The sequence below is a fragment of the Gastrolobium bilobum genome, unplaced genomic scaffold (genome assembly GCF_033153095.1).
Source record: "Gastrolobium bilobum isolate Gb01-03AN ecotype WA unplaced genomic scaffold, APGP_CSIRO_Gbil_v1 utg219702, whole genome shotgun sequence".
Lineage (NCBI taxonomy): Eukaryota > Viridiplantae > Streptophyta > Magnoliopsida > Fabales > Fabaceae > Gastrolobium > Gastrolobium bilobum.
In genome coordinates this window covers 19,511-31,588 of record NW_026897741.1, presented here as the reverse complement: position 1 = coordinate 31,588, position 12,078 = coordinate 19,511, and the positions used below count along the sequence as shown (strand labels likewise).

General features: G+C 37.6%; 1 protein-coding gene across 1 annotated transcript; it reads left to right on the top strand.

The window, feature by feature from the left end:
- Nucleotides 1-4,583: 4,583 nt before the first annotated feature.
- On the top strand, nt 4,584-9,857 carry LOC133309688 (cellulose synthase-like protein D1). Its single transcript, XM_061510479.1, has 6 exons — nt 4,584-5,176; nt 5,860-6,289; nt 6,570-6,953; nt 7,450-7,825; nt 7,930-8,332; nt 8,906-9,857. The coding sequence occupies exons 1-6, from the start codon at nt 4,584-4,586 to the stop codon at nt 9,855-9,857; spliced, it is 3,138 nt and encodes a 1,045-aa protein (XP_061366463.1).
- Nucleotides 9,858-12,078: the final 2,221 nt, after the last annotated feature.

Sequence of the window (12,078 nt, the reverse complement as noted above, 5' to 3'; positions counted from 1 at the left end):
GTAGTCAGTGAAAATTAAGGGGTATAAATGGGTACTGGCGAAAGTGCCCAAAATATAAAAATAAAATTATAAATATTCCTGGAATAATATTCCAGACTTTTGGGTAAAGTTTGGTAATTATTGGAGTTAAATAAATAGACGAACCAATACCCACTTGATTCCACTTAACTAATGTTAAGTGGCCAAAGCAAGTAGAAACCCATTTCCCACCCCATTTTTCCGTCGCCAGCATCAGAGAAAAGAAGAAAGGAGAAAGGAGGGAGAAGGAAGGGAGGAAGAGAGAGAGAGAGCAAATCTTAACCGATTGGAGTGATTCAAAAGCCTAAATCGCTTAGAATCTCCTCCTCTTTCATAATCCTAGCTTTGTTTTGAGTGGGGAGCATTGTGGAGAGGGATATTGCCCCTCAAAAATTCGGCCCTTTGTAGAAATTTGGGGTTTTGAGTGCTTCAACCTCCATTGAAGCTTGAGGAGCCATCAATCCTTGGTTGTGCAACCATTGGTGGTAAGATTCTACCCCTTGAACCTTATTTTCATGGAAAATTGCATGAGTTAGGGTTCAATGAATAGTAAATTGGGGTTTGTGATGAAATGTTGTTAAATTAGCTATGTTCTAGGAAGAATGAAGCTTAGAGCATGTTGTGAAAAATGCTAGGAACGACGTTTAATCGGTGAAAATGAGCTTAGATAGCTAAATGAGTATACTTGTAAAATGGCAAGAATATGATGCTTGATAATGGATTTCTTGCATTGGTGATAAATGGTATGGCTTGGTTGATTGATGATTGTGTCCTAATGATGTCTAGGATTGAGACATTTGGACCGACCGTGAGTGATCAACCGCTTGAGCAAGCTATGGAGCTTGAGTAGCTCATTGGAATTGGTAAGCTCATACTTGTGTTGTGTTTTGAATTGAGTAGTTGATGGTTGATTGTGAAATACTCTTGGATGCAATGTGTTGATTGCATTACACCATGTGTAGGTGTTGGTTTTGGAGTAGAGTATTGTTGACATTGGTGGTGAACTAAGGTTGCTGAAGCTTTGAGGTAAGCCTTCGGACCTTGGGTGTAATTCCCTTGACTGTTCCACCAAGCCCTGAAAGGGTAGAGGTTGTGATTGTGTATATAAATGCAATAAAATAGTGTAATGCTTTGTTATACGTATGTGTATGCATTTGGTGTGGCATAGGATGGTGTTTCCCTATGTTGGTATGTTGCATGACGATGCGTAAATCATACTTGGTAGTTTGCTGGCCAGTAGGACTATTTGCATCTGAGTTTCCTTAGGACAGCTTGAGAGCTCGAAGGATTTTTCCTGGAGATGTTATTGCACTTTGCATAGATATGTATTTACTGCATTATTATTGTTATTGCTATTACACTGATATGGAACTGTGGGGGTGGAGAGATGCTCCAAGGACCCCTGGTTTACTGGATATATTCGTATATCTCACCCCGTGTTGTGGGGACCCCCTTTCAGGTAAGGATGCTGCAGGAGCCACCAGTGGCAAGTGGCCATACTTGGACTAGTATTGATGCATGAGGATCCAGTATTTTGATATCATACATGTTGTTTTGTAGCTCACATGTATAGGATTGTAATTCATAGCCAATTGATAGATGTATGATTAGTATATTGGAATGGAATTAGCCTATGCTCATGCCTTTGGTCATCTCTTTTGTTGATGGGAGCCAAGGGAATGATCATAGTATTTTGTAAGCTAAGTTCCATGATTCGTAATGAATATGTACTGTAAATGATGCCTACTTGGAATTCAATATATGCATGCTTGTTATGTATTGAGTTATTGAATTGGTTGGGCTGAGAATCAATTAGGTACCTTTTCTTTAAATTGGGAAACATTGAGAAAACAAAGGTTATGCTGCCCAAATTCTAGCTAAATCTCATGAGGAGAGGTTGGATGAGTGCTAGGATTTAGTTTTGAGGTATGAACCATTGGGGTTTGGAAGGGGGATGCATCTTCCCCTAGAATTGGACTTGAAAAATGTGGGAATTGGAATTCCCTGGCAGCGCGCTTAAGCGCCCAGGAGCGCGCTCAAGCGCCCTGCTGCCCCTGTGAGTGCCAATGCATTCGGCCTCCTCGCGTTGGAGCGCCCAAAGTGGGGGCTGAAGCGCCCAGGATTGCGCGCTTGAGCGCCCTGGTTTGCGCTTAAGCGCCCTTCGCTGCAGAAAGAAGGGAGACTTACTGTCTCCTCGAGTTTTAGCGCCCAGAGTGGGGCTGAAGCGCCCAGGGTTGCGCGCTTGAGCGCCCTGGTCTGCGCTTGAGCGCCCTTAGCCACTGAAGGAGGAGATGCTTCTGTCTCTGCGCGCTAAAACGTCCCAATGGGAGCTTAAGCGCCCAGGATAGCGCGCTTGAGCGCCCTAGTGCACGCTTAAGCGCCCATTTACACTGAAATACCTGATGCTTCCTGCCTCCGTGCGCTTAAGCGCCCAGATGGAGGCTTTAGCGCCCGATAACGCGCGCTTGAGCGCCCGGTAGCGCGCTGAAGCGCGCGGGGCCTGTGACCAACACTCTCTTGTGTTGCTTCCGATTGTCATAACTTGGGCTACAGTGCTCCGATTTGATCGCGGTGTGAAGCCACGCGTAGCTAATGAAGAGATCTACAATATAGTAGAAGTTGTTAAATGAATAGGAAGTAAATTAATGGTTTAAAAATGGAATAAGAACATGATGTTAAGCTTAATTTATCTGATTCCGCAATGTAATATGGTTATGATCACGGAATTGGGTATTATAAGTTCGGTATGTTTTAAAATGAAAAATTTATCCGGATTTTAATTGAACCCTTGTGATTGTAACTGCGCTTAATATCATAATGCGATGTTAACAAGCCGGTTCTAGAACGGGGTGTTACAATTTTTCTCAATCCTAAAATCTCTGGAATCATACATCATTTTACTCCTATATGGTCCGCATTTAATCATTCTTAAGGTTTTCAGTTAAAACGTGACGTATCTCACGCATTGTGGTGGACTGTCGGGTCTTAATTACCGGCTAATCTATTTTTCCTAACACTGAATTGAAGTCCGGATGTGAAAAAAAGTTGAATTGAATTTTATACTCAAGGCAGATTTATGGTTCTATATTCACTGCATTTTTTATTCCTTTGTGAGATTTGTGATCTTTCTTTTGGGATTTCATAAATCTCAGCGCTTTCAATAATCATCCAACCATGCTTTATTAATTTTCTCCACAAATTGACACCATTTTAATTATATTTTCCCTCGCCTCTTTGCAATTTTGGAACGAATATCACGATGAAAATGAACAAATTAATGGTAAATGGGGCAAGTTTGGGGATTGTTAGAGAGATCACATGTCTATCAGATGACACTATTTTAATTCCATTTGGAATTAATAAATAACATGTCAAACACATGGCATTGATGATGTAGCATTTCATTCACCACATCATCGCTTAATAAAACTATATTAACGTCAGGGATTATTATAGAGTAAATACCTCTTTTGGTTCTCAGCAAATTCCACGATGCCTGTTTTAGTCCCTAACAAATAAAAAGATCCGTCGTGGTCCTTCAGAAATTCAAAATGGATCTATTTAATTGAAATCGTGTTCCCTCGCAAATTCAAAAAAAATCCATATTAGTCCCTAAAAGGACTAAAATGGGTATATTTTGAATTTCTTAAGCACCACGATGAATTTTTTTATTTGCTAGGAACTAAAGCGGGTATCGTAAAATTTGCTGAAGACCAAAAAGGATATTTATTCATTATTATATAATGGTTATTTTTTAAACAATCAGAAACCATAAGTCAAACGCAAATTAAAGAAAAACCAAAACTAAAAAGTATCATATTTATAATATTTCTGCAGTTACTCCAGATAAGTTATCTGCATTTACTTCTAAAATAATATCGTTTTGATGTTGAAATATTAAAATATTATAATTATAAAGACTATTATAATTCTGAAATAAATTAAAATTACAAAAATACCTTAATTTTCACCGACATCGTTTTGACCTCAATATAGATAACTTAATGTAGATAACTTATCTGCATTAAGTGCAGAAAAAACAAACCCATATTATATATACAATTACTAGTCAAGATGTTGAAGATTAACGTACGTACATGATGGGAGTCAAGATTCCCGTTTGGTTTTGGGACACGTACTTGTAGGTTGAATATAACAACCATTTTGATCCAGATGTTCAATATACAATTTAAAATTGTTTTTAATATTTGTGAACGTAATTGAAGTCCTTGTGCATGATTCCGTAAAACCATGTAGTTATACACAACAACCTAACTGTTAGGTTGTTAGGAAAGAGAAATAGGAGAGTGAGAGAGGCCGAGCATGAATTGAGGGGATAATATGCATAGATCTCATAGAAACCATTTTCGAACCATTTAATTCCTCCCCTCTCAAAAACAATGTTCTTTCTTGTTTCTGTTCTTCTGATACAATCTAACAACAACCTTAATGGTTGCATGCAAATTCATGCATTGTGTCATCAAATTATTCAAAAGGTTTCCAACAAGTAACTAATTAAACACATAAATGTAAAACAAAGTAACAACAAATATTGACACAGAGAGATGACAAGTTCATCAAATTCCCCACCAAAATCATCCTCTTTGGGTGGCCGGCCACCACAAGCGGTGAAGTTTACACGGCGAACTTCAAGTGGAAGGGTTTTGAGCCTATCAAGAGATGATGACATAGATTTGTCTGGTGAGTTTGCAGGCCAAAATGACTACATCAATTACACTGTGATGTTGCCACCAACACCAGATAATCAACCAGGAACCTCTGATTCAAAGCAAGATGGTGCAGCTGGATCATATGGGACAACAAGGTTTGCATCTGAATCTCAACAACAAGGAATAAATGATGGTGGTGGTGGTGATGGTGGCGGCGGCGGTGGGGCTTCTAAAATGGACAGAAGGATGTCTCTATTGAATTCAGTGAATAACAAGTCCATGTTATTGAGGAGTCATACTCAAGATTTTGATCATAACCGTTGGTTGTTTGAGACAAAAGGGACTTATGGGATTGGGAATGCATTTTGGCAGGATGATCAAAATTCTTTTGGGGACGATGGAATGAGCATGTCTGATTTCATGGACAAACCATGGAAACCATTAACTAGGAAAGTTAGAGTCCCAGGCGCTGTACTTAGTCCTTACAGGTATGCACTGTTTATAACTTTTCTTATTAAGGATAGCAAATGATGCCTTATTGTGCCACATATGGTTTAGAGCATACCCTGTTTGTCACAATATTTGATGCTTATGTATATGATTTGTGTTCTAAACAAATGTTAAATACCCTTTCAGGCTTATGTACATGATTTGCATTCTTTCAAATCCAACAACATTTTGTTTTCCATAACTTTCAGTGTTTTTCTTTACCTTTTTTTTATAATCTTAGTACTTCTGATTTTGCCTTAAACTATCACCAAACACGTAAATCAACTAGTAAGGGGTTGTTCCAACTTAATAAGTGATTTCAAATTTAAATTCTAAAAATGCAGCTGTATTAAAGATTTAAGAAGAGTTTACCGTTCTTATGGTCTTGACCAGCTCGAGCGAATTAATTGAAAAACGCTTGAAAAAATCTTAAAAAAACTTTGCCTTAAACTATTTTCTATTCTACCCAACTATATCAGCTTAGTGGCAGAGTGAAATTACTTACCAATATAAAGCTATCCCATATTTACAAATTAAGAACACTATTTTAAACATGTTTAAGTGACCTCCTTTTGGATTTTCATTTATATGAACATTTAGTACAAAAATGCATTCTCAGTGCACAATAATTGCATTCTAAGTACATAATTGCTGACAAACGCACAATTTTTCTTTTGAACAGGTTGTTGGTGGTTATCCGTATAATAGTTCTAGCATTCTTCTTATCTTGGAGAATTCGGAACCCCAACTATGATGCAATGTGGTTATGGGGAATATCAATTGTGTGTGAAATTTGGTTTGCTTTCTCTTGGCTTCTTGATATTCTCCCTAAACTCAACCCCATAAATAGAAGCACAGACCTTGCTGCTTTACATGACAAGTTTGATCAACCATCTCCTTCCAACCCTACTGGTCGTTCAGACTTACCTGGAGTTGATTTTTTTGTGTCCACTGCTGACCCTGAAAAGGAGCCACCACTTGTCACTGCCAACACTATTCTTTCCATTCTTGGCGTTGACTACCCAATTGAAAAGATCTCATGCTATATTTCAGATGATGGTGGTGCCATTCTCACATTTGAAGCCATGGCTGAAGCTGTCAAATTTGCTGAGGTCTGTTTAAAATCTTGGACAAGGAACTCATTAAAGCAAAGAATGAAAAAAAAAAAAAAAAAGGGAAAAAGGGAAAAAGTACTTAATTATCTTATAAACTATGATCACCTCAAGCTGTTAAAACTTTAATAAGCTACCAAAAATTAAAGTTATAAGGCAAATAATAAGTCACTGCCAAGAATTCAGGAATGTTGTATATCAAACATGTGACAAGTTTTACTCAAGTTTAGATTGATTGTGATATGTAACATCAACTAGTTTCTTGATTATGTATTAACAGGTTTGGGTACCTTTTTGTCGGAAACACAATATTGAGCCAAGGAACCCTGATGCCTACTTCAACATAAAAAAAGACCCCACAAAGAACAAGAAAAGGCCTGATTTTGTGAAGGACAGGAGATGGATCAAAAGAGAGTATGATGAATTTAAGGTCAGAATCAATGGACTTCCTGAAGTAATACGTGAAAGGAGTAAAATGTATAACTCTAAGGAGGAGAAGAAGGAAAAGCAGATAGCTATGGAGAAAAATGGGGGAGTTCTACCCCCAGATCACCCCATTGATGTTCCTAAAGCTACATGGATGGCTGACGGCACTCACTGGCCAGGGACATGGCTCAACTCTACCCCTGATCACTCAAAGGGTGACCATGCTGGAATCTTGCAGGTACTACATATACATCTATTTTCTCTTTTTGTTAGAGATATAAATTGGTGATGAAGCTCTTACCATGGTTAAATGTAAATTTTTGGTGAAGGCATATAAATAGTTTTTACTTTTTATATTATACCTAACCATAATGAAAGCTGCTTAGAACCTTCACTTCTCACCTTGAGATAATCAAGAATGATTTTAAGTCAACAATTCACAAATACTTTGGATTATGGCTCGAAATTCTGCTTCAATACTTGACCTAGCAACCACATTTTGCATTTTATTCCTCCATGTTAATTATTAGGTTTATACAAAGAAGCATACAATAGCTCAAGATAGACCGTCGATGGTGCCTGTGTAAACTTCTAAGGATAGGCTTATATCTGTAACACGCCCCTTCCATTAAGAGGCCTTTCACACTTTTTCTCCATCAATTTATATTCATGTTAACTTGATAAGTTGAAGTTGGTCATAGTTAAAACAGAATGTCCTTGTTTATTACTTACAGGTGATGAGTAAGGTCCCAGAGCATGACCCAGTAATGGGTTTTGCAGATGAGAAAAAGCTAGATTTCACAGGCGTAGACATCAGGATTCCAATGTTTGCATATGTCTCCAGAGAGAAGCGACCAGGGTATGACCATAACAAGAAAGCAGGAGCCATGAATGCCATGGTCCGAGCCTCGGCAATATTGTCCAATGGCCCCTTTATACTCAATTTGGATTGTGACCACTACGTATACAATTCTGTTGCTTTGAAGGAGGGAATGTGCTTCATGTTGGACCGTGGTGGTGACCGCGTATGTTACATACAGTTTCCACAAAGATTTGAAGGGATTGATCCTTCTGATAGATATGCAAACCACAACACAGTCTTCTTTGATGGTAAAACTCAAAACCTTTCACCTATAGCTTAAATGGTAGTGATAGTGTTTCCAATATATACTTTGTTAGTATCTACCTGTGTTTAACAATGTATAACTCATTAGGAAATATGAGAGCATTGGATGGTCTTCAAGGTCCAATGTATGTGGGGACAGGTTGCATGTTTAGGAGGTATGCACTTTATGGATTTGAACCACCGAGATTCATTGAGCACACAGGTGTGTTTGGAAGAGTAAAAACCAAGGTGAACCGTGATGCACTGCAGGCAAGGTCACGTCTTGATGATGATAGGCAACCCCTTACATCTGATTCAGAATTGGGTTTCCCTCAGAAGTTTGGAAGCTCATCTATGTTCACAGATACCATACCTGTTTCTGAGTTCCAAGCAAGGCCACTTGCTGATCACAAATCTGTCAAGAATGGCAGACCACCAGGAGCATTGCTCATTCCACGTCCACCATTGGATGCACCCACTGTCGCTGAGGCAATTGCTGTCATCTCTTGCTGGTAATTTGCTTGGTTATCTCTCTTTTTAAGTATTTCATCAAGAGTAGTGTTGTATAGCTAGACAAAATTATTCATGATTTTGAAAAATTTAGCTAGATTAAGGGTTGTTATTGAATAAAATAAAGTATCATCACTCATCCTTTCATTTCCTTCAACATGACATTGTATCGAAATCTCTAAGACCAAGTGGTTTAGAGTTCGATCTTTGTACATTGTTCACCCTTGGGAAAGTTGATTCATGGTATGATATATCAAAACCTCTGTGACCTAGTGATCTGGAGTTTGATCATTGAACATCGTCCACCCTTCAAGCGCAGAAAGCTCTTGCGTGAAGGGACATATTAGATATATAAATATACAAATCATTGGTATTTATTCATATAATAACTTAAAACTTTTGAAGAAATTGGTTGGTTTGTGATAGTATGTCAACTTTTTAATGTCAAATTCTGGTAAAGAATTTTTTAGCTATTATGCATTTTCCTTTTATCAAACACTCATTTTGGTGATGTATAAGGAAATAAAGTTTGAAAACCTTGGGTAATGGCTCATGATTTTGATGTATTAATGCAGGTATGAGGACAAGACAGAATGGGGGGATAGGATAGGTTGGATTTACGGGTCAGTGACAGAGGATGTTGTGACAGGTTATAGGATGCATAACCGTGGGTGGAGATCTATTTATTGCATCACAAAGAGAGATGCTTTCAGGGGCACAGCACCTATAAATCTCACTGATCGTCTACACCAGGTGCTAAGATGGGCCACAGGTTCTGTTGAGATTTTCTTCTCAAAAAACAACGCAATTTTTGCAACAAGACGCCTCAAATTCTTACAGCGAATAGCATATCTCAATGTTGGCATCTACCCTTTTACCTCCTTGTTTTTGGTCGTATATTGCTTCATTCCCGCAATGTCCCTTTTCTCAGGACAATTCATAGTCCAAGGCTTAAATGTAGCTTTCCTCACATATCTTTTGCTCATTACAATTTGCCTCACTCTTCTCTCCCTCCTTGAAGTAAAGTGGTCAGGCATTGCCCTTGAGGAATGGTGGCGTAATGAACAGTTTTGGGTCATTGGTGGCACTAGTGCACACCTTGTTGCTGTCATACAAGGTTTGCTTAAGGTCATAGCTGGCATAGAGATTTCATTTACTTTAACATCTAAGTCAGCAGGAGAAGATGAAGATGATGTCTATGCTGATCTTTACATTGTGAAATGGACTAGTCTTTTCATAATGCCACTAACAATTATCATTGTTAACCTTATTGCTGTAATCATGGGGTTGTTAAGGACCGTATACAGTGTTATACCTCAGTGGAATAAGCTACTGGGAAGTTTGTTCTTTAGTTTCTGGGTGCTGTCTCATATGTACCCTTTTGCTAAAGGGTTGATGGGTAGGAGAGGAAGGGTACCCACAATTGTTTATGTGTGGTCAGGGTTGCTTTCTATTATAATTGCATTGCTTTGGATTTCAATTGATCCTCCAACTGACACTATGGCAGGAGGAAGTCTTGATATATGAGATGATGAAAAAGAAGAGTACATAGGGATCTTCTGCATATAAGAGAATATTGCACATACCTTTGAAGGAAATTCTCATGGTGATGTAAAGGATAGAAATGTACAATAGAGAAGAAGAGGAGGTCTATTGAAATTGCTCATGGTCTGTAGAGATATTTTCATATTTATTTATTTACGAAGCTGTAGATTTTTCAGTCATATACACTATAGTGTTATAGAGACATTAATTCCCTGACATCATTATAAGGATGATATTGTTTGTATTTGACAAATTAAGTGACTAAAATAGACAAATTAAATAGATAAGGCTAATATGAACCCGCTTTGGAAATAGGTTTAATTTGATTGTTTTAGAAAATAAAGCTAAGTATGAATTGAATTGTACTCATTTCAATACATATATATATATATATATATATTCATTTAACAAATATTATAGTTTTCAAGAATTAAGAAGTTCTATCAACAAATTTTATTTTTAAAAGTTCAAATATTAATATTTTTTCTAAAAACACATATTACTTGGCACCACCCGCAAACCCTTTGTTGGAAATGGACACCAATATTTGTTAGTATATGGATGTCCTAGAGACAATCTTTTGATTAGATTAGGACATAAGTGGACCTTTGTATTGTCGCAAATAAATAAAAGCATTCTTTATCCTGTTTCATATTTTGTCTCGATATTACTGTTAATATTATATATGAGTAACTGGATAAACCCTTTGGAATAAAATAGGTATCTCTTGAGTATCTGTGATGAGATCACGATCATGAGGATTCAAGGATACTGGATGTTTATTCCTAATTTTATGTTCCTAGTCTAGAGACACTGAGAATGGGGATCAGTGATCTCGGGTAAGACTAGCACGACTTATCTACTTGTATTCGGATGCAAGGTAAAGACCTCATGAGCTACAGATATGGAGATGTCTTAGCTAAAGTCGTGGGTGGATCTATAAGGGTATAGCTCGCACTGAACAGACCCACAAAAGAGACTCATAGCTAAAGTCGTGGGTGGATCTAAAGTCATGAGGAAATCTCACAGAGAGTATCATTAGAGTAGTCTCTTTATATTTGGGTATGTCTTTCCTTAGACCAGAAGTTATTACCTAGATTGTGTTCTAGAAGGCATGCTTTGACTGTATACCTCGTCTGCCTGAAACATGGAGACTCATAGGTATACTGTTGGGCTTGTCCTGAAAGAGCACAGGGCTAGGGTGATAAGCTGAAGGAATTCGTCAAATCTCTGTGAGAGATTAGGTTATCTATAAACCGGAGAAATCGGGATGACATTTACAGGGACTCGGGAATCTATGCATAGTAAAAGAGATCATGAGATGATCTGCCTTTAGAGTCAGTAAATTGAAGATTCCCTATTTCGAATAAAGTTTACCCTAAACCGCAAGGGTTGATACGTTTCCTTACCCTAGTTTTATGGGAAGGTAACCGAGACGAAAGGAAATACATACGGCAACCAAATATGTTTAATAGGATGATTATGTCATTAACCTAACTAGCTCTGGGGCAACAAAGCATTGCTAGTGCTCTGTGTTGTCATTAGATGGGTTGTGGGCTTATTGGGCCCAAGCCCATTTATGTCAGTGGCTATGTTGGGCCTAATGGGTCACACACTAACACCTTATTGTCATGACAATATAGCATTAAAGGTATCGGGCCTAATAATGGTTGTTAGCCCAAGAAGAAGTTTGGAAGCCCACCAAAAGGGAAAAAGGGCGCATGGTTAGTTAATGAGGTTGGATGGTCCAAGACATTACTAATTAATTTAATTAGTTAAATTAATTATCAAATGTTTAAATTTTGAATTTTGAATTTGAAATTTGAAATTTGAATTTTGAAATTTGAATTTTGAAATTTGAAATTTGAAATTTGAAATTTTGAATTTGAATTTTGAATTTGAAATTTGAATTTGAATTTGGAATTTAAAATTTAAATATTTGAACGTTTGAATTCGAATTTGAATTGGCTATGAAAAGTTGTTTCATAACAAAAGGATAAGATAAGATCTTGTTGGAACAAATCCCAAATATCAAGAGGAGATCTTTGAGAATCTTCTAGTGAGGATATGGGGCGCTGATTTTGGCATCTGATGATGGTCATAGGATCAACCAAATGAGCTCCAGTCAGATTTGGTTTGTTGAGAGAATAAGGGAGACAGTTGGTTCAAGTTTGAATGCATCTGCTCAACGTATCTGGACTGT